Raw genomic sequence first — 24,044 nt, forward strand, 5'->3', positions numbered from 1 at the left:
GAAAACCACAGAAGACCTTCCCCAAAAAGCCAGTTTTGTCACCACATATCCTGATAACTGGCTAACAGCTTCTGGCACACATTCATCTGAGGATGCTGAAAAGACCACTGCGGTTCCCTGGAGCGTGACAGTCTCGGACATTACCTATAACGGTGAGCAGCTCGTAACACCCTCCCTCTGGCAGGAAGCTACTCATGATCTCCGGCTTAGAGAAGGATGCTATCGACTCTGAGCTCGCCTCATTGGTCTACAGGAAAAGAAAAAGAGGTTAGTCAGAGAAACTTGGGGGCAGGGGTGGGAATGGGGAAGACGGTAATTCAGACCCATGAGGAGACTGGCATCTAAACACCCAAATCTGGACTCTGGAGCAGTTCCAGCACCGTTTGATGAGAAAGGTAAAGTAAAATCTCACCAGTTCAGTGCCGCCACTGGCACTATATTGAGAGTACGCGTGAGGGCTAACTACAAATGTGGATGGGGATGAGGGTCAGGCGTAGTTGAGTTGATTTGCTTGTCCTTCCCAACAACTGGCTCATCTCATAGCTAAAAGCTGTGGCTTTAGCTGGCTCATAGCTAAAAGCTCTGAAATTCTTACCTGGGAAGGATGTCCGGAGAAAGGCACATTTAGAAAAGAGAAGGGAAATGGGTGGGTAGGGGGTTCTCTTGGATTTCCAGCTGCAATTAAGATCCTGATGAAAATAATTCCCAAAGATCAAATGTTGAATCTCACTATTGGCCATAAGAGTCTCCCTCCTGAGCAAACCAAGAGGTCAGCCAAGGGATTTCCCTGGCAGTCCAGTGGCTTAGACTCCGAGCTCCCAATACAGGGGACCCAGGTTCAATCACTAGTCAGGGAACTAGATCCCACAGGCCACAACTAAGAATTTGCATGCCACAACTAAGACCCCATACAGCAAAATAAATTAATTAAATTAAAAAAAAAAAAAAAAAAAAGAGGCCAGACCAGTCATTCCCTGACATTTCTAAGGGAAGCTAGAAAACAGCTAACACATGGGGCTACAGGCAGGGAAGAGAGCCATCGCGTCTCGGCCCTCATCCCAGGCAGCAGAAGGGACCTGCTCCCCGTGCACTTCAGCTGCAGATGAAGCTGGGTCTCAGCCACTTCGGATGCGGGCATCACAGGTGAGGTCCTGATGGGAAATGCCCAAAAAAGTAAAAGGCAGGCCAATCGCTCTTCCTTCAGTTTAATAGGCTCAGTGTCCTTCTTCCAGATCTAACTTTATCTGTATTATTTAGGGACTATCAGTACTTTTCTCTTGGATCCTCTTTTCTTCAGATGTGTGTCTAACTGAAATGAAGACTCTTAGACCAGCTCGTATTTCATAGGCTGCGTTCATAAACCTGCCCTCTGGTTAGGAAAAGGTCTTCAAAGACTCAGAGGCTCTTGGCTCAGCATGAGCCAGCGGAGTGTGTGAGCTGAGCAATGTTCTGGTATCGCCTTGTGGGGGGTCCCTGACGTTTGAAACACATCTGCTTTCAAAACAACTGATGCTGCCAGTGGTGCAAGAAACCAAATGGGGTTTTGTCTCCAGCAGCGCTTACACTAAGGAGAACCCAGTCGAGCAAAGTTGAGCCTTGTCAGCAAACTGTAGTCTTCATTTGATTGACTTTATATGTCTGAGATTCACCTATATTGTTGTATTTAGCCACACTGTGTAATATTCACCTTATGAACAACTTCAGTCTATCCTTCAATGCTGATGGGCTTTTGGGGTTGCTATTATGAACTGTGCTACTAAAAACACACTCGAATGGGTCCCTTGACACATACATGCAGGAGTTACGCTAAAGCTTATACTGAGGAGTAGAACTGGAGGTCACAGAGTATATGAACATTTGACTTTAGGAGAAAAAATGCCAAATTGGTTTCTACAAAGGTTGTATCAGTTTACACTCCCGCCAGCAATACTCTTGCTCTTGTCAGCCCAGCTTTTCCTCAATACCTGGTGTATTTGGACTTAATTTTTGCCAGTCTCTTTGTGGGTTTGATTTACATTTCCGATTGCTAATGAAGTTGAGCATCTTTTCATGTATTTATTGGACATGTGGATTTTCTCCAGAGTGAAAATGCCTCTATCTCTTGTCCATTCTTCTACCACTTTTTGATTTCCCCAAAGTAGGCCCCATGGAACACTGATCCTGGCAGTTAATGCATAAAAAACAGTCGACACATCCAGTTAAGTTACAACATGCAGCACACTCCTCCTCGTGGACAATCACAAGGGGTGCACGCATGTTAAAGGCTTTGAGAAGTTCTGTAGTTTGACAAAAACTAACACTGTTTAACCTAACATATTTCTCAAAGATGCCTTGTGTGTCTCACATCTGTTAAATCTGGGGGAAGATAATTCGGGAAAGACTATCTGAAGCAAAACATACGGGATAATGCTAAGACTCAAGGCTTAGGGGCCAGGGAGAGGCTGAACTTGAACTCAGTCTGTCACTTGTGCCATGACCCTGGGCAAGCCCCTCTGACCCCTGGGATCTCCGTTATCTCATCACTGGAATAATTCCCGCTTCACGGAGTTGGAGTTTCTGTGACAATGGGACGAGATGAAACATGTACAGAGCTCAGCGCTGCTTGGTAGATTACAGGTATTCAGTAAACATGTATTCTCCTCCCTCGCCTGCTGTCTACTTTTTGGTCGTTCTCCTGTTCCACAAAGAAGGTGGAACAGAGAAAATGGAGAAAACAGAGACTCCTAAATAGAGCTTGATCCATGGTTAAGGTTGGTTTGCTTTTGGTTTTTGCATGTAGCTGTGCTTTCAGATGCTCTGAAAACAGGTTCCAGGATCACTTAACAGCCACTGCAGCTTCTTCAAAGTCTCATCTTCAGACCAGATACTGGTTACATGCCAGGTGCCTCCCGCAGCTGAGAGAGATTCAGACCATCAAGGAACAAAATGGAGTAGCGATCTGAGCAAAAAGCCTAAGCCAAGAAGAGCTCCAAGGTGGCGACCCCCAGCTGTGGAGAATCTCAGCGGCAGGATGCGCTCATCGAGGAGACAGCCATCATAACCTTGAACCTGAAACCTGCTACACATATTCTCGCTCTGCTTTGCTGTTTTCTCAAGTATCAATATACCCTCAGGAAAATCAGGGTCGCCAGTTAACAGAAAATCCAAGGGGGTGCTTTCAGACCCAGCCCCTACTCTGGCCTCCGAGGATCCACCTGACTCGGCCGCTGCCTCACTGCCCAGACTCGCTGCACCTGACCCCCGCGAGCAAGTGGTCGTAGCAAACGCGCGCCAGCTGTGCCTTTGTCTGGATCACTCCTGACCTGCTCCTTCCCTGCCCTCCCCATCTTCTCACTGATGCTTCCTCCTCACCTCCGAGGCTGCAACTCATCTATTCTAGTCAAAGGCAAACAGGCGCCCAGTCACTTTATGATGTCATCTCGCTTCTTTTCCCCACTGGGGTCACTGGCATTTTCTTTGCAATGATCACCGCAGTTTATCTGTCTACTGTCTGGTCTCCCATGCTAGAATATAAGCTCTGTGGGGACAAGGCCTGTATGTCTCTTCACTTATGTATTCCCCGATGCATACAACCATGCTGGCATCTACTTAAAAAAGAATCATTTATGGGACTTCCCTGGTACGGTGTGGCCAAAAAATGGAAAAAAAAAAAAAGAAAGAAAGAAAATTTAAGCCAACATTTGAACTCAGGAGGTTTTCTGCCCATGACCTTGTTATTCCCATGGGTTGAAGAGGAGAAGCAAATGTACCAGCCCGTTCCATTGGAGACAGTTCAACATACAGACCTAGCCTGTGAATGCCAGCCCTGCTACAACACACTCCCTAGCTCCTGTTACCAGGGGAACTCTGCAGATGAGAATCTGACACCTGCATGTGAGAAAGTCCGTGTTATTAGCAGCCAACAACTGGCCCCGATGAGAACACATCCGGAACGACTGTGTTTTAAGGTCTCTCCTCTGACCTCTAGGCAAAATGCCTTCTGTTTCTCTAATTTGAAAAAGAGGACTGTGAAAGACAGCTGAGTCCTGAGATAAATTTTTTTACACGCATTTTAAATAATTCCCTTTGGAAAAACTACAGATGGGATACTTTTTCTTAAAACTACCCATCTCCGCGTCTCTTGCCAAGAGTGCATATAAGACATACTATCTATGCACTAAAGCCATACTTCTGTTGAGCTTAGGTAAGGAATGATTCATTTAAGTACTGATATGATTAGCTTGTAACTTGACAAATGTAGTATTTCAACTGTCTTTGTGGACTACAGAAAAGTACTTTAAAGTGTTTTAGAAAATGAAATTCTTTAGGTAACTGGGAATATGAATGAGTTCATTGGGCAGTTTGGAAGTTTATGCAGTGAACTAGCGCTGATTGCTTGGCCCCTCTACCATTCTGTCCCCAGCTCCCTGGAAATGACCCCAAAATGGAGGCTTTCTGCGTTGTGGATGTTCCACGGTCTAAACTCAGAGAGAAACTGATCTTTATTTAGGAAAACAAACAAAGGCAATAATATTTCGAAAGGAAGAGGTTTGGTCTGATTTTCCCACAAGAAACACAGGTTAGTCCATTATACTGTTTCAGATTTAGACAAGGTCAAAATTCAGATGAAAAAGATGAGATATGAAGTCCATTCTCTTTAAACATAGCATGGCGTAGTTTTATTAGTGTAATGTGTACTCTCAAATTGCCTAAAGAAACTTATTCTATCAAAGTCTTTTCTTAGTTTCCCCTACCGTGAAAAGTATTTTGTTCATTCTGAAGCATTTGAAAAATACATAAGCTACTGATATTGAGAAATGACCATTAAATAACTTTGTTTAAAGAATGTAAAACAAAATGCAATAAAGCACACAGAGACGTTATCTATGAAATGCCCAACAAATAAGTACATTCAACTTCCCACAGGTTTCACACAGGATGACTTTTGGTATAAAATCAGCAGCTGGGGAAACATAAAACTATATACAACTGGCACTGGACTCCGGAAGAACACCTAACTGTTCGTATAGGGCACGTTTTTGGTCTCCCGACTGGAAAATATTCGGATCTGAAAGACAGGCACTGCCAAGCAAGCTTCGCTCAAAGATAAACTCCTAAAAAAAATAAACTCCTAGTGAGCAGCATTATCTTTCACCCACCTTGGAGCTGCCTGCAAAAGGCACGAAGGTCGTCATTGGAAAAGAGAAAGAGGTCTATGGAGGAAAGCGCTCTGATTCTCTCTGCATAAGACACTGAGTCACCGTATCAGAAACAGCTTGGTTTGCTGCTGTTATTCCCGTTGGCAAAATAAAGTAGAAGGGTCAGAAGTGGGACAGGATTCTTAAAACTTCTGCCAATAAAAGAATACATTTTCTGGTTTGTACATTAAAATCTGGGGGTTTGTTTTTAAAGTAGATCTGAAGTCCTGCCTTATAATCTAGACAAAGATCTATATTCTCTCTGTGGACTGAAATCTATTATTAATTGACTAAGGACAGAAAATATAGTACCACCAGTCACTGCAAGATAACCACGTTAGACTGTTGAAACTTTCTCTTTTTTTTTTTTGGAGAGGGCGGCCAGGTGACGGGGAGAGCTAGGAGGGGAGGAGAGAGAAAGAGTGCCTGAGATGTTTTTTCAGTTTTCAAAGTACACATCAGAATCTCTCCGGGGTGAAACCTGAGTCCCCACAAGAAGAATGATATTGCAAATAAAACTCAAGAGCAGACGAGCAGAAATGTAAAATGATAAGCCAACCAAAAAACCAAACAGAGCTCCACAAGCCAACTCCATGCAACAGCCACGGTGCAACAGCCTAGGAAATCACTTACTTTTCTCCGAGCGTCACCCGGAGGCTGCTCTGGAGTAGAGAAATTGGTTGTTGGCATTTTGTGTTTTTGGCAGAAGACACACCCACATTTAAAACAGCAATCACTGCACTTAGGACTACATTTATTAATAGAAACCACTTAAGTCATTATAGCAAAAACTGCCTACAGTGCTACATATAAACACACACACACACAGAGATGCACAGTAAAAATGCTGCAGATATATGGGGTTTTAAATATGAATCTATGGCTCTTCGAAACTTGGCAAGACTCTTATTCTACAGGTATTTACTGAGTACAACTCAACTGCTATAGTTTCAGTTATACAATTACTTTCCATCAGCACGCAATATTACTTTCAATAGGCTGGTTTCAGAGTCTTATAGTTTTATAAAAATTCATTATAAAATTATAGACACTGTTGGTGATTTCCCAGGGAGTACAGGAAATAAAAAATAGATTTGCCAAAAAAAAGACAAAAGAAGTTTTAATACAGCAACCTGTGTTTGTGGGACCATTACTGAATTTGATTCTTCAGTCAGATACATTCTGTTCTGAATGAAAGCAAGGGCTTTTGGGCCCTCTGCTACACCTGGTGAACACGAATAAAGCAAAGCACAGCTTAAATAACTTTCTGCTCCAAAAGAGGACAACTTCTGTATCTGTGCTTTTTATTTTCTCCATTCTGAAAAATAATCGAAGTAAAGATTCTAACTGTAAAGGACTGGAATGATTACACATCTCCAAAATATCTGCAGGGTAAATTAGCCTCAATTTATCGAAATAAGATGTGTGTGTGTGCCGTGGATCAGTTTCCTGGTGTACAAACGGCAGGAGCGGTTGCTTAAGACAGCTTCTTACAGGCAAAGATAAGAAGCCAGGTGAACAGGTGAAAGGAAATGAAACCCAGTCTTCATAGAAGGCAAAGCCCAAGCTGTATCAACCTCAATATACACTTCATTAAGCTGTAAACGATATACAGAACAATTTCTTCATCCTCCTCAGATCAGAGACTAGGCAATTATCAAGACACCCAGAAATCCTACACTCAAGACACTCAAATCATCTAATTCACATAACCGGAATATTTTAAACTAATGTAAACTGGACTTCCAACTCAATTTTCATCAATGCCAGTGTTTACTTTTAAACCATCGTGTTACCATTAGTGATGGGAAGACAATGAGTATGGGAGCAGATATAGTATTTCTGTTCCATAAGCCTTGCCTGTATTGTGTAATTATTTTTATTCTTTATAATCAAAACAAAAATAACTCATCGTTTTTCTAAACTCTCATTTGTCTTTTACACAGCCCTTCGACAAAGTTCATGAATAATTCAACTCCAGAAGTTTTCTGAGTGGCATTAGGGAAAATAAATTAATAGGTACCACCTGGTAACTAACGTGTTTGAGTTTTCAATTACTCAAGTCTTTCAGGGTATTTTGGATCAGCTAACCAATATACTCAATCTGATAAGCCATTTCTTTAGCTATAGGAGCTACAGTGAGTATCTGTGGTGTTTAGACACAAAGAATGGGGCTTTATTACTACTATTTTTATAGAAAAGGAATTTTCCTTGCCTTCAGTTAAGATCACAGTTCCCAAAACAGCTCAATTTGAAAATAGCCAAAGGGAAGGGGTTGGGTCTATTAAACCTCCAAACTGCAAATCTACTTTACTTTGAATCAGCATTTAGAATTTACAATAGGAAGTTAGTGCCTTTGTGCTGACAGATTTTTTTCTTTAGTCTCTTAAGTCTCATGAAAAGATGAGTCAATTAGATTCATCAGTAAAACCATAACTTTTATATCACTGCTACCTCTGTCCTGATCATAATTTTATTTTTTAAATCTTCAAGGCTAGAGGCTTTTAAACACTTATTTTTTTCCCTTTAAGTATTTCAACTTGACAAATACTTAGAAGAAACATGTGTGCTTTTAAGTAAATACTGGCTTTTTAACAATCAAGACAGGCCAAGGACAACTAACTGCCAGATTAGCCCTCAAATTTGGGGGAAACCATGGATTCAAAAAAGAGCCAAATAAATATAACAGCTGTAACCAAATAAATATAACAACTTTCCCTTGGAATTGCTAATATCTATAAATTGATTTTAATTAAGAAAAGGGTAGAGATATTTATCCTGAACTGATGGCTAAAAGCCATACTGTACTTACCTCCAAATAGTTCCAAATCTCTTAAGCCCTCAACAATGAACTTTTCCGAGACCCACCGCTAAAGAGGAAAACCCCAGAGAGAATTAGTACTTCTTCCAAGCCACAAAAAATTAGCCACAAAAAATTAGCCAAAAAAAATTAGAAAGACAAAAATACAACTATGAAAACTGAATCATGTAGTATAGTTAAGCTACATTACTAAGGAAAAGTTTTGAAAAGAAACTGGGATTTAAATAGACCAAAAACAATAGATTAATTCCTTGCTCTATTCTTCTTTGTCTAATTTGGTGAGCATTTCTTAAATCTGACAGATGACAAGTAGTACTGGCCCTAATAATGAGAACTGTTTTTGTCCTTCCTGTATATAAAACTGCCTTTGGGTTGCATCTTAGTCAGTCCATGGCTGTCTACTCTACATGCTTTGGGTCATTATTGCCAATTTGAAAAAAATATGAATTCACAGCACAGAAAACGGATGAAACAGGTTTTCACAAGCCCCTGCTGCTGCTGCTGCTGCTAAGTCGCTTCAGTCATGTCCAACTCTGTGCGACCCCATAGATGGCAGCCCCTTGGCTCCCCCGTCCCTGGGATTCTCCAGGCAAGAACACAAGTGGGTTGCCATTTCCTTCTCCAATGCATGAAAGTGAAAAGTGAAATGAAGTCGCTCAGTCGTGTCCGACTCTTCGAGACCCCATGGACTGCAGCCTACCAGCCTCCTCCATCCATGGGATTTTCCAGGCAAGAGTACTGGAGTGGGGTGCCACTGCCTTCTCCATCACAAGCCCCTAGTAGTTTGTAAAAGGAATCAGCCAGCTATATATTCTTTCATCCAGTAGGGGTTCTAAAGACATCATCAACGTTTAAATTTTCTACCAAGTTTACAAGGACTGAACTAGCATGACTGATCTATGGTTTATATAACTGGCCTATTTCAAACAAGTATGGGTTTCCATCATACTAATCAGAGGTCTGGTTTCACCTGAATCACGTTGAGAGAGAAAAGCAGCTCATACATAAAAACAACGGGAACAAGGCTGCATTTCACTTAAGGGAAGGTATCACTTTGAATCAACATTCAGAGTTTACAATAGGAAGTTAGTGGCTGCCTGTGCGTGTGCCCAGCTGCATCTGACTTTGCAACCCCATGGACTGTAGTGTAGTCCGGCAGGGTCCTCCATCCATGGAGTTCTCCAGGCAAGAATACTGGAATGGGTTGCCAGTTCCTTCTCCAGGGGATGTTCCCCACCCAGGAATCGAACCCACATCTCCTGCACTGGCAGGTGAAAACCTTTACCACTAGTGCCACCCGGGAAGCCCATTGGCTTGAGGGTATTCTTTCCACTGGGCAGAGTTCAGGATTCTGGATTTTTTTTCCCTCTTAATAGCAAAGTATTCTGTATTTTTTTCCCTCTTAATAGCAAAGTTTATTCTTTCCAATATAAATTATTCTTATCCACATGAACAGAAGAAAAGGATAAGGAACATTCAGAAATAAGTTGCAAAAAAAAAGCTGCATAATAAGGACTATGAATTGAAACAATACCATCATTCTCTATCCTTCTCTGTATCAATTTTTTCCAAGTAAAAAAGCAACACTCTAAAAAAAAAGTTCATATAAAATATTCATATGCATTGTACCACAAAATATAATTTACACCTTAATATTTAAAGAAAGTGGTATAGTCAGGTAATTCCCTGGTGGCCTAGTGGTTAGGATTCCAGGCTTTTACTGCTATGGCCCAGGTGCAATCCCTGGTCAAGGAGCTGAGATTACACAAACCACAAAAGGTGGTGGTCTATTCACAATGTCTCATATTACATATATACTGTTAAAGAGTTTTAAAATGATTACTACTGGATTTGAATATTTGATAATAAATAAGACAGTCTTTTACGAAATCATGGAAGTTAAACCCAGTATTTGTTCCTGAGGTCATTTTAGCTAGTGAAGTTCTCAGGTGTAACAAAATTTTTCAGAGTCTTCAGTCAAAACCTATGATGGCAGTTCCCTGGCAGTCCAGTGGTTAGGACTCTGTGCTTTTACTGCTGATGGCCTGGGCTCAAAAAAGTGTTCCAATGATTACAATTTGATGCTGATTTTTAAAACCCACAAACTCACTGAAAACGCGCAGAAAACAGGCAGATCATTAGTGGGTGCATATCTACAATGAAAAGGGCCAGCAACTCATTTAATGTGTGACTGATACTCATAAAATAAGCCACCTTGTTTCTTATCAGACAAGCTGGTGGGCAGTATGATATTCTGTGTCTCTGGTCAGCGTGTGCCTGCAAGTTCTGTTCTGTGCAGTGGAGGCTGCAATACCTGCTTGACTTTCTATATCTCTCCCTTCTATATGATTCTGAGCATCACATTGGAAAAAAAAAATGTCTACAATATTTGCTAAAACACACTGCTTTTCAGAAAATAAAAAATAGTAAAGGCAGAAGAGAAACACTCACCCTAATTCGCTCTGGTTTACTTACAAGAAAAGACATGAGTTCCTAACGTGTAGACCTACTTCAATTTCAAAAATTTAAACCTAAAAGGAAAATAGACACAAGTTGTTAGTCAAGTCCGCTTTTGTAGAAATATTTGTTGATTAACAAAAACTTACTGAGTCTACCATTAAAAGCACTGAACTAAACCTATAAATTGCTGGACTATAAAGACATTTTAGAGAAACTTTCAGTGACAATAAACCTGGATGTACTATGGCCAAATACATTCCGAAATACTGCTTCTCTGTAAGGAAAGTGAAGTTTGTTATAGGTTTTAAAAAAAATGTTTAATTTATCTTGACCCCTTTGTAGAAGCAATTACCTTTAATTCTTCTGGTTGTTTATCCTTCTTTTTAATCATCGTTTTTACATGTTGTTTACATGTGATGACTTACCCATTTTAGACATTTATCTACTAACTTCCCACCACGGTAGGAGAAAACTAGGCTCTCCTACATCAACTGCACCCTACTTTCCTGCCTTCATTCTCCCAACATAGTTCTGACATAATTTTTGGTTAAAACCATGGTCCAAATTTACATTACTGAGTACACCAACATGGTTCTTGCATGCTAAGTTGCTTCAGTCGTGTCCAACTCTTTGTGACCCCACGGACTGTAGCTGGCCAGGCTCCTCTGCCCATGGGATTCTCCAGGCAAGTATACTGGAGTGGGTTGCCACGCTCTCCTCCAGGGGATCTTTGTGACCCAGGGATCGAACTCATAAGGAGTCTCTTATGTCTCCTGCGTTGGCAGGCAGCTTCTTTACCCCTAGTGCCACCTAGGAAGCCTGAGGACTTGGTTCTTAGCAGAGGCAAACAGTTAGAGATGACTATGTCTTTTGTCTTACACACACTTTCTCCCACCCCACCCCCAGCAGAGTTAATAACTGCCTCATTTTTTCACTTGCTTGTTTTTCCATGTAGTTATTAACTTTTCCCAAATACCTCAACATTTCTGCTATTAGTCTTATCAATGTATTTTTCCATACACTCAAACTCATTCATTGCAATTTTTCCTTGGAGACTGCCTTCCTGAGGCCCTCCATCCTCTGGGTATAATCCAGACTAGCTACAAAGTATTCAGACTTTGTAATGTGGAAATGTGGGTCTTCCAATTCTGGGGAATATTAGTTTTGTAGCAAGAAATAGCAACAGAAATTCTAATAGTTAAAGGTGTACTTCTAGGATTATCCACTAAAGTTATATTTCACTCCTACTTTACAACTTTCTACTTTCCAGGAAACTTCTTCAAACTTTATTTTCCAACCTTTTTGCTAAGTTTTATATTTTTGTTACCCATTCCCAAGACCTTTTGCCACTTCTCAAATGTATGTTTTTTCATATCATCCTGATTTTGTTCTATGTTTGCTATTTATAGTTAAGAATTTATATCTAGAATGGCTAAAAGATAATACATCATGACCAAGGAGGGTTTAGTTCAGGAATAAAAGATCAGTTTAACATTAAAAAATGAATCAACATACACAAAACTGTTTTTGAAGCTGCTTGCAAATAAAGAACAACCAATTTTAAGGAATTTTTTTAAATGATGTAATTTTATCTTATTAACTGAGTAAACAAGTAAAAATACAATCATTTCAATAGAGGGAGAAAAACCATCTAACAAAATTCAACACTAAGCCACAAGTTTAAAAAAAAAAAAACAAAAAACTCTTAGTCAACTAGGAATAGTCAAAAAGGAATAGGATAGAAATGGGATTTACCAAGTCAACTTGGTAAAAGATACACATAAAAATTTATAGCTAACATCTATTAATAGTAAGAAGAATGAATGAGTTTCCTCTAAGGACAGAAATAAAGCAAAAACGTTATCACTTCATCAATGTACTAGTGGTCTTGGCCAATGCAAAAAGGCAAGAAGAAATAAAAGGCATACAGATGGGAAAAAAAGACGTAAAATTCTTTATTCATAAATAACAAGACTGTATACATAGAAATCTAGCGGAAGCCTCTCAGTCATGTCCAACTCTTTGCGACCCCACTGACTGTACAGCTCATGGAATTCTCCAGGCCAGAATATTGGAGTGGGTAGCCTTTCCATTCTCCAGGAGATCTTCCCAAGCCAGGTCTCCTGCATTGCAGGCGGATTCCTTACCACCTGAGCCACAGGGGAAGCCCAAGAATACTGGGGTGGGTGGCCTATCCGTTCTCCAGCAGATCTTCCTAACCCAGGAACTGAACCGGGGTCTCATGCATTGCAGGCGGATTCTTTACTAACTGAGCTGTCAGGGAAGCCCTATGTAGAAACCTAAGTTTTCTACAAAAAAAATCATTATACTTAAGAAAATTAATTTATAAAGATCAATTATAAAACCCAGTTGTATTTCTATATATAGCAACAACAAATCAGAAAATGAAATTTTAAAAATACCATCAATAAACCAATGGAAACATAAAATGATTAGGAATAATTTTAATAAACTATGAGTAAGACCTGTAAGACCTTTTTATCTAGATAAAAAGATATGCCATGTTCATAAATGGGAAGACTCAATATTATTAAGATGTCATTTCTCTCCAAATTGACTTACAGATTCAGTGCAATGCTTATCAAAATCCCAGCAGACTTTCAAAAGAAACTGATAAGCTCAGGCTACAATTTACACGGAAATATTTGGCTAAAATAGCCAAAATAATTTTGAAAAAGAAAGTCAGAAGACTTTTATTACCTGAACTCCAGACTTACTTTATTGCTAAAATAATCAAGATGGTGTACTTTGGTCTAAGGATAGATACATGGGTCAATGAAACAGAACAGACAACCTAGAAATAGACCCATACATATATGGTCAATTACTTTTCAAGAGAATGACCAAAGTAATTTTATGGGGAAAAACAGTCTGCATACAACTTGATATTTATTTAGAAAAAAATGAACCTCAATGCTGACCTTATACTGCACACAAAAATTAACTTGAAATGGATCATAGAACTAAAGAAAAAGTTAGAACTACTAAAGAAAAGAGAGGAGAAAATCTTCATGATCTTGGGATAAGTAGAGATTCAAAAACAGAACATCAAGAGCATGAAACATAAAAGAAAAATATGACAAATTAATCTTTATCAAAATTTAAAATGTCTGCCTTAGAAAGACACCACTAAGAAACTGAAAAGATTGGGAGAAAACATACTCTGTGCATGCGTGTGTGTGTGTGTGTGTGTATCTACAAAGGACTTTATATACAGAATATATAAAGAATTTCTATACTCAATAATAAGATAACCCAGTTTAAACAATGGCAACAACAGATCTGAAGATAAGATAAAGGAGCAGCCACTAAGCACATGAAATGATGTTCAACATTACTTGTCATCAAGGAAATGATGACACACACAAAGCCACCAAGAGATACCATTAAACACCCATCAAAATGGCTAAACAAAGACTGACAATACTAAGTGCTGACAAGGACATCCAGCTGGAACTCTCATACACTGCTGGTGGGAATGCAAACAACTACGGCCCCTCTGGAAAATAGTTTAATAGCTTCTCATGACTCAATAATTCTGCTCTAGGTCATCTACTCAAGGGAAATGAAAACATATCTTCTCATTAACTTGTATATGAATGTTCATAAAAGCATTATTCAAAATAGCCCCAAGTTAAAAACAATTCAGGCATCTACCAACTAGTAAATAGATTTTAAAAATGTGGTACAGCAAAACTAATACAATTATGTAAAGTTTAAAAATAAAGTAAAATTTAAAAAATAAATAAATAAAAATGTGGTACAGGTCAGGAAGCAACAGTTAGAACTGGACGTGGAACAACAGACTGGTTCCACATAGGAAAAGGAGTACGTCAAGGCTGTCTATTGTCAGCCTGCTTATTTAACTTCTGTGCAGAGTACATCATGAGAAATGCTGGACTGGATGAAGCACAGCTGGAATCAAGATTGCCGGGAGAAATATCAATAACCTCAGATATGCAGATGACACCACCCTTATGGCAGAAAGTGAAGAAGAACTGAAGAGCCTCCAGATGAAAGTTAAAGAGGAGAGTGAAAAAGTTGGCTTAAAGCTCTACATTCAGAAAACTAAGATCATGGCATCCAGTCCCATTACTTCATGGGAAATAGATGGGGAAACAGTGTCAGACTTTATTTTGGGGGGCTCCAAAATTACTGCAGATGGTGACTGCAGTCATGACATGAAAAGACACTTACTCCTTGGAAGGAAAATTATGACCAACCTAGAGAGCATATTAAAAAGCAGAGACATTACTTTGCCAACAAAGGTCCGTCTAGTCAAGGCTATGGTTTTTCCAGTAGTCATGTACGGACGTGAGAACTGGACTATAAGGAAAGCTGAGCACCAAAGAATTGATGCTTTTGAACTGTGGTGTTGGAGAAGACTCTTGAGAGTCCCTTGGACTGCAAGGAGATCCAACCAGTTCATCCTAAAGGAGATCAGTCCTGAGTGTTCATTGGGAGGACTGATGTTGAAGCTGAAATTCCAATACTTTGGCCACCTGATGGGAAGAGCTGACTCATTTGAAAAGACCCTGATGCTGGGAAAGATTGAAAGTGGGAAGAGAAGGGGATGACAGAGGATAAGATGGTTGGATGGCATCACCACCTCAATGGACATGAGTTGGGTAAACTCTGGGAGTTGGTGATTGACAGGGAGGCCTGGCATGCTGCAGTCCATGGAGTTGCAAAGAATCATACGCAACTGAGTGACTGAAGTGAACTGAACAGACACCAATGTAATACTACTCAGCAATAAAAAGGGACAAACTGCTGATATAGGCAACAATTTCAGGTTAAGGGAAAAAAGTCAGACACAAATCTTCATAATGTTTCCATTCACATAAAATCCTAGAAAAAGCAAAAGTACGACAGAAAGCAAGTCTTGGTTGCCTGGACCCAGTAGTGAGATAAGGGACCAACTTCAAAGAGACACACAAGAACTTTTCAGGGTGATGGGAAAGTTCTGTATCTTTATTGCATGGTGGTTATGTAAGTGTACTTGTCAAAACTCAACAAACTGTACACTTGATATAGGTGTATTTTGTTACAGGTAAATTATATCTGAACAAAGCTGATTTTCAAAGTAAAATGACTAAAATAAATACTCAGATATGCTTTTGAAGAATCTAGAAAAAAATCGGCCACATTTCTATTCTTTTTTTCAGGTGGGCTAGGGTTGTGAGGGGCTTCCCTGGTGTTTCAGCTGGGAGGAGAAGGGGACGACAGAGGATGAGATGGTTGGATGGCATCACCAACTCGATGGACATGAATCTGAGCAAGCTTCGGGAGTTGGTGGTGATGGACAGGGAAGCTGGCGTGCTGCAGTCCATGGGGTTGCAAAGAGTTGGACACAACTGAGCGACTGAACTGAAGGTTGTAAGGGGTTGTATAATCTGCTAAGAGATGTGAGAGGAGGGAGGTAAAAACAACCCAGAGAAAGGAATGTTAGTTAGAATCCAGTATAATGAAAAAAAGAAAAAGAGGGAATACAATTATTCTGGGCCACATCTGTGGTGATATGAGCCTGTGGCAGAAGGAATATTGAGAAACAGATGTGGATGGGTGGGAAGGAGGCTCTAGAGGGAGGGGATACATATATATAGTTATGACTAATTCATGTTGTTGTAAGGCAGAAACCAACACAACACTGTAAAGCAATCATCCTCCAATGAAAAAAACAGATGGATAAGGAGAAAGAAAAATAAGTTAGTAAGGACACCACAAGTCATTGAGTCTATCCTCCACTCTTTGGAAGAACAGCTTTATAAACACCTGGATATAAGATTATCAAGTCTCTGCTTGAAAACTCACTACCTTATCAGGGAACCTGTTTTACCTGTGAACAACTCTGATGACTTTTTTTTGTGTGTGTGCCTGAGTAACTGCGAAGAATAGTGTGTCAAAGACAAAATAGGAAAAGTCAGAGATGGAAGTTATTTTGGTGGAAAGATGAGTTTGAGTTTTTAAGTTATGCTGCAGTTAAGAAAAGTTATATATCCCAAGTGGAAATACCGTTTAGTTAGAAAAGTAAGGCTGATGCTTAAAAGAGGGGTTAGAGATGGCTCTGAAGCTGTACAAGTGACAGAAATTCACTTTAGAAGAAAATGCTGAGAGAAAAACAGAAAGCTGGGAAGTAAGCCTTGGGATAAATTCATATGTAGGACATGGAGCATCAAAGGCAATGGACTTCCCAGGTGGCGCAATAGTAAAGAATCCGCCTGCCAATGCAGGACACGAAAGAGACAAGGATTTGATTCCTGGGTTGGGAAGATCCCCTGCAGCAGGAAACGGCAACCTGCTCCAGTATTCTTGCCTGGAAAATTCCATGGACAGAGGAGCCTGGTGGGCTACAGTCCATGGGGGTCACAAACAGTTGGGTACGACTGAGCACAACTTCAAAGGCAGGTAGGAAATGGAACCCAAAGGAAAAACTTTAAAGATCCTGCTTCCCCTCGTGGACCACTTACGCTTTCCCAATCTATTCATCTTTTGTCTGTCCTTTTACTACAGGAAGTCCTACAAGACTGCCCCACCCAACCCGGGTTAGATGCTTGGCCTCTGTATTCAATCCTTATACAGACCACTCTCTCAACGGCCTACACTAGAGTCTGTAAAGGCAGGGAATGCATCTTGTTTACTGTTGCATTCCCAGGGGCTACTGTGACCAACACTTAACATGGACACTCTTGTGTCTGTTAAATTAATAGTGAAAATAATCAAAGCAGCAGACACTTATGGTGAACTTAGCATGTGCCAGCATCTGTGTTAAATGCTTCATGGAGATCAGCTTACAATAAGTTATTATTGATCCTAGTTTTACAGATCAGGAAATTAGGACTCAGGTTAAATGCCCAAATTACACAGACATGGGACTTCCTTCACAGTCCAAGGGTTAAGACTCCCTGCTTTCACTGCAGGAGGAGCAGGTTCAATCCCTGGTGGGGAACTAAGATCACACATGCTGTATGACATGGCCAAAAAATTAAAATAAAAACAACAACAACAACCAATAACCAAAGTTACACAGGCAAGTAATAGAGGACTGATCAGGTCTATTCCAAAGCCTGTGCTCGAGAAGCTGTAAGTGATAACAGAGAAGCTTAGGGAGAAGCCTCAAGACTGAGTGTAAAGATGTAATGACTGAAAAGGCATCATCTGATTTGACAACACTGACCAGATGCTACATGGTATAGAAAGGAAAATTTATTTACCTTATCAATTTTTCTTTTTCCCCTATTTTTGTCACTGGTTTTCTAAACTTCTTCCATGTCTGGGATTACAACTATAAACACTGCATTTGGGTCACAACACCTCTAAGAAATCTAGTTAAAGGGCAACAGATTTAACCAATTCAACACTTTATCTTATGGCTGAATAGGCTTGAGGCAGATAATCAGAAAAGATTTGGTTTCTTCAACTTTCAGGGACAAGAAACAATGTTGGGGATCTCTAAAGAAAAGCATAGATCAGTCAATGAAAAACTGTCTTAATGCCACAAAAACATACTGGAATTCGGTTCTACCCCAACAAATGTTACAGTAAGAAAAGGATCAATTGGCACGTCTTTTCCTCTTTGGGATGAAGTTAAGTTCGAATATAGTAGGATACCTTAGCAGAAGGCTGGGCAGAAAAGTTGGTTCCCCATTTCCTGAAAACTTGGACAATTTTACTTAACCACTCCCCTTCCTCGCGCTCACTTCCCTACCCCCATCCCGCATCTCCACCCCAAGGTGCTGTGGGCACTTAAGCATTTTGGAAAACAAGACAATCAGAAGCTCTGTTTAGGCTGATTCAGGAATACCTGAGCTCTTCTCTTAGGAGGGCTTGACCTACTGCTGCCTGTCCCGCCTGGGAAGAGATGCGGATGAGGGAGGCGCAAATGGGGTGCGGGGAGAGGATATGCCTCCTCTTCGCTACATCAGGACAAACTGTCACCTGGGCCCCAGGTTTCCCACCTGGAAATCAGGGGGGGAAGAGGAGAGAGAAAGCAGGCGCTCGCCTCTTCCGCCCGGCAACTCCGCTGCGGTGTCTCCGGGCCAGGCCCAAGCCTATTCTCTTCTCGGGCTACAGCCCCTCATTGTGGGAATCGAGAAGGATTCGTGTGTAAAGGGGGCCCGCGGAGGACGAGGGAGGCGAAGGGTGGCCGCTATGATGAAGGCCCGCCCCTGAGGAGAAGGAATCGGCGTCAGGGCGAGGAGGAACTGATCCCCGGAGCGCACCAGGCGGCCCCCGCCAGCCCGGTACCTGGTCCTGGAGTTAGCAAGCAGTCCCGGCCCAGTCTGAGCTCCGCCTCCTTGGTTTAAGGCCGCGCTGCCGCCAGGCCGGTTGCTGGGAGGGAGGTACGCAGCGTGCCATGCGCAGTAGAGGGACGCGGGGAGGGCTGGTAGAGGAGAGCTCCGTCCCGCCTCGGCCCGGGCGCGGCAAGTGGGGAAGCTCCGCCCCACCCAGCGCGGGAGAGGAAGCCCCGCCCCGCCCCGGGCCCCTAGGCTCGGGCGCGGCCCTTGGGGAAGCCCCGCCCTGCCCCGGCCCTCTAGGCTCGGGCGTGGCCATTGGGGAAGCCCCGCCCCGCCCCAGCCCCCTGAACCAGGGCGAGGCTAGTGGAGAAGCAGCGTGGTTCCTGCATCTCCTCGAGTGCGGCGGGGTTTTTCTTAGCAGCTATCGCACAAAGCGGTTCTCCAGTTCTGAGTCACCTGATTACGCGCAGCGCAAACCTGAGGGCATTCGGTCTCCAACAGATGAAACCTGTGTCCCCCGCGTGTGGAAGCCAGAGACCTAGCTTGTCCTTGATGTGGTCTTCTTCGGGGTCTGAAAAGGGCTCTGTGAGCCTCGGTCCCGGAAGCAGGAAGGAAGTGGGATGATTTCAATAATGAAGAGTCAAGGGGACTAGAGGAAGGCAAACCAACGCTGGCTGCTGACTTGGCTACTTTTTGGCGGGTCCTTTTTCCTTTCCTGTGGTAGGACTTTAGGAAAAATCAGTCTCGCACTTTCTTTGAAGATGTCTTAAACGCCCCTCACTTTGGCCTCTCGGGCACCAGACTGACAAGCTACAAAGGGGAAACCCACCCTTTCTCTGTGCCGCCTTCTATAAAGGGAGGAAAACTGCTCAACTTTTTTTGTCCCTCTCTGGATCTTTTGTCCTGAATCCTTCCGTACCCACGACTTTGAGACATGTGCCGTTTGCAGAAACCTGTTAAGTTTGCCTTTCCGGGGAGGCTAGCCTCAGCCAAGGGATGCAGGGCTTGAGAAAGGATGAAGCAATGAGTGATGGAGCAAGACTTCCGTGAGCCCGCGTTTTTTTCAGTGACTTGCTCCTCTCACGGAGGCGGGGGTGGGAGTGGGCTGGATCCAAAATTGGATCTACACCATCCAATAATGAACACTGGCCCTTCCTGGCTAAGATCCTTGACAGATTTATATTGGTTTAACTTCCAAGATGGGTGAGTTCAGCTACATTCAAACAGGGAATGATGGAAATTTGATGCCTAAAGTCAATGTGAACTCTTTGCAGTGCATCTCTGGATCTTCCTGAATTTTACACACATCAGTCTGATCTTATCTATTACTTTAGCATTCCCAAGCAGTATTCTCACTATTCTCTCATTATCAAATAAGATGCTTACCCAGCAGCGAACTTGGTAAATTGACAAAGCAAGATAAAGTAGCAAAAAGTGAAGTAAAATCCTTGTGATGTTCTTCGGAAAAGATCGTTTTGCCATGTAGACTTTGGAAATAAGAGTACTGGAGGAGTCAGTGCCTGAAAAGATGCCAAATATAATGCAGCCACCAGGATAGGGAATTTAAATACAGAAGTACTTCCCATCTGATACCCAGCCCTGTAGCTACATTTTCTAGCTGGATGTCAGTTGGTCAAGGGGGCTAAAAGATCTCACCATCTTCATGACTGCCCACTAGTTTGAGAATCGTCGGCCTAGACTGTTTAAAGGAGCAAATTTCCTTGCAGAAAGGCCTCCTAAATCCAGATAACTTAGAAAACTGGTGTAATGAAAGGCCAATTTTTAAAGTTTACAAACTCAGTGTCTTCTTGCTTTGCTTTTGACTTATGAGTTCTGGGGTGCACAAGCTCCGTAATGCTTCTCACTTATGTATAATAAGGGCTAGAACTCTTCAAGATTTCTGGAGCCTTCTGAAATTTGCTTGAAGCCTAGAGGAATGGAGATGGGACTGATGAGCACTGCAATGCCCTCTTCAAGATAGCACATAAATTAACTGTGGGAACAGTAAAACTAATTGCCTAGAATACTCGAGTGACAGCTGGAAATGCTTACGATGAGTAGGTTAACAAGTTGAGCAGCATTATTTATAGAGCATTTTTTATGTCTAAGCAGTTTATGTGTGCTAAGTCACTTCAGTCGTGTCTTAGACTCTTTTCGACCCTAAGGATTGTAGCCTACTAGGCTCCTCTGTCCCTGGGATTCTCCAGGCAAGAATACTGGAGTGGGTTTCCATGCCTTCCTCCAGACCAAGGGATCAAACCTGCATCTCTTGTGTCTCCTGCATTGGCCGGCGGGTTCGTTACCACTAGTGCCCCCTGGGAAGTCCTGAGCACTTTATAGCTATGATCTAATACGATCCTCTGAACAGGCATTTCAGAAAGGTCAGATGATGCCCAGTTACAGATGAGGAAAGAGACTTGTTACAGCACTACAACACCACCTGGGTCGTAACCCACAAACCCAGAGCTCTTTCCTGAAGCAGAAAACTGGCTTCAATTCTAGCTTTGCTTCAACCTTGGTAAGTAATATAAGTACATGCAAGAAAAGGTAAAAGAAAGCTATTTAAGCATTTAAGTTGAAAATGTGATAGGAAAGCAAAGTTGATACAGCAAATAACCTAAATACTTATATGGAACTAAATACTTTAAAAGGACTGGGTGTCTTTTAATTTTAAAAGATGAAAATAAAACCTAGTAATATCCATTAAAAGCAAATACAGTAATAGACATGAAGTTCTTCCTTTTAGGGGGGAAAAAAACACAAAACTTTTTTCTGAAATTTGTATCACTTCTCAGATCACAGCTGAGATGATGACATTCAACTTGCACAAAGATAAAACCATCACACTTATCCAAATGCAAATAAATCTTTGGCCCTTCACCAAATTCCAGAAACTAAGAAAAGCAGTATTTTTCACTATTGTTTTAGCAGTCTGTAATAGAAGCCACTCTTAGGAGTGTAATAACTCTCTCCTCTCTCTTATCTCTTTTCAAATCATTTAAAATGAATAGAGCCCAGAACTTAAAGAAGCTGGAATGATAAAGTACAGTATTTCATCCCTTGCACCGAAACCAATAGGTCCTTGTACAACACTGCTCTAAATAATTTTCCCATTTCCAATTCCTATTGGATGGGTGGAATGAGAATGCAAATTGTCCCATTTAAAGGAAAGTTTCACAATGGTGCCTGACAAGGAAAGGTTCTATCATTAAGGAAACAGAATTGTAAACTGCCCACCCCCCACCGCAATAAACTCTGTCATGGTTTGTGTAGACACACACGTTATATCTAGAACTTAGAGAACTCTGAAAGGATCTGCTTGGTTTCCACTGAGAGAAAGAAAAGCAAAACAGAATAAAGCAAAAATACACCACTTGGAGAATAAACCTAGATGATACACTTTTATAGTGCTATCATTTACAGGAGAATTTTGCACGTATTACCTCTTGGTGTTGATCTACATGTGAGGCAGGTTGAGAAAATAATTACTATCCTTACTTTGTAGAAGGAAGAACAAGACTCAAAGAGGTTAGTGACTTACCCAAAGTCAAAGGATTAGTAACTGGTTTTGCTGGCACTAAAAACCAAGTCTCTATCTTCCAGTCCAGCACTTGTTGCGGTACTGCTAAACGACCACACAATGCTAAATGCCCACGCAATGCAGACAAGATTGGATGGCTTAGTGGTTTTCTAACACGTGACAGTCAACAACATTCTCCTTTCTTTGTCCTCTCAGTCACAGGAGAAACAATGGTGTCTTAACTTTAGTGGGGGACTTGGGGGGAGAAGCCTATTAATAGGGCTCTAAAAATAGAAAACATTCTATAAACAACTGGTGGGAATTAGGAGAGGGGTCCAGTGGTTAGGACTCCATGCTTTTGCTGCCAAGGGCATGGGTCTGATTCTCAGTTGGGGAACTAAGATCCTGCAAACCGCGTAGCAAGGCCAAGAAACAAAAACAAACTCCAAAACCAAAACCTGCTAACAATTACAGGGAAGCCTGGTGTGCTGCAGCCCAGGGAATCACAAAGAGTTGGACACGGTTTAGCAACTAAACAACAAAAGGATTATTGTCAATGCCAACTCTTTTGAGGGAAAAGCATTTCAGTGCTGACTTTTACTGAACAAGAATGACATTCCTATGGGCTTATACTCTTGTAGGGAAACCCCAGAAAAGTAAAGGCGGCACTCTGAGACTTTTGTCAATTAGTTTAATATATGTCCATAGGTAGTTCATATTAATGCTTAAATTACAAAATTAGCTGCCATGGTCCAAATGTGTGGGACTTTAAGAAAGCTTTTATTAATCAAAAGATAGCTAAGCATATCAACTTTGATTTCTAAAATGCAGGTTAAAGGTTTGTAAAACAAGGCTAATTTGAGAATTATATAGCATTAAAGTAATTCAACTTTATCTTATTTTTGTTATATTTAATAACTTAATTTCATAAACTGTTAAAAAAAATATTACATTTGCATCTCCCAGCTTACACATTTCTGCACTGACCTAGAGAAAAACCCATGTGGAGAGTTTCCATGCAGTTACAAAGGCAGCAGCACATGCTGTTTTCACAGCAACTTGTTATTGCCTCGGAACACACTGGCACATACAGCATCAACAAAAAATACCCACCCACCCCTCTCCCACAAAAAACCCAACCCTTTCCCAGCCCCAGCAAAAATTACCTGGTACAAGCAGTGACTTTAAAAAATGCTTTCTTAGTAGGAAGCATTTATAAAATGCAGAGATCTGAACAAGCTAAATGCTCGTGCAGAACAGATGGGCCTCTCCCCCAAGAGTTCCTTCCTCAAGAGGCAGGAAGAACTCTCTGTAGTTTAGGAAAGCTCATGTTAAAAAGTATATTTATGCATATTCATGGCTACTTCTTTGAAGAAATATACCCAGCCTCAACTGTGGAAGATATAAAAGCAGAAGGAGAAGCACAGGGACACAGCCATAACAGAGTAGTACAGAGCTTCTCCATGAACATCCGACAGGTTGCAGCAACCAAGGAGAACTTTTGTTGACTTCACGCAGACCACTGATCTCACCTAGGTGAAGCAGGTAATTTTCATGCATTTGTTACTCAAGAAAACATACAGCCACTTAAAATACAGCATTCACATTGTCATGAGCTCATTGTATCAGGTAAGGAGAAAGCCGTGCTCCTATTCTTCCTATCCCTAGAAGTTTCCATGTACATGTAAGTATCCTAAAGCCTACAGATAGCCTATGATACTGTCATAAGCACCTCCCACCTATAAACATATACTAAACTAGACTGTTGCGTCCCTGAAATTTCCATACCACATACAGTGTTCTAAATT

At 41.4% G+C, this 24,044-nt stretch overlaps 1 protein-coding gene across 23 annotated transcripts in view; it reads right to left on the minus strand.

Annotated features, from left to right (window-relative positions):
• The window catches only part of STRADA (STE20 related adaptor alpha), a 32,763-nt gene extending 8,785 nt beyond the window's left edge, over positions 1–23,978 (minus strand). For 4 of the 23 annotated variants that reach the window (XM_010816345.4, XM_059878004.1, XM_059878023.1 and 1 more), the window contains exons 1-5: positions 18,727–18,783; positions 10,450–10,529; positions 7,990–8,047; positions 5,811–5,839; positions 145–247 (exon numbers count right to left, since the gene is read on the minus strand). In XM_010816345.4, coding sequence (XP_010814647.2) covers positions 145–247; positions 5,811–5,839; positions 7,990–8,047; positions 10,450–10,485 — 226 coding nt within the window. In that variant the 5' untranslated portion in view covers positions 10,486–10,529; positions 18,727–18,783. 23 annotated transcript variants of the gene reach the window in all.
• Positions 23,979–24,044: the final 66 nt, after the last annotated feature.

The sequence above is a fragment of the Bos taurus genome, chromosome 19, assembly GCF_002263795.3.
Source record: "Bos taurus isolate L1 Dominette 01449 registration number 42190680 breed Hereford chromosome 19, ARS-UCD2.0, whole genome shotgun sequence".
NCBI lineage: Eukaryota > Metazoa > Chordata > Mammalia > Artiodactyla > Bovidae > Bos > Bos taurus.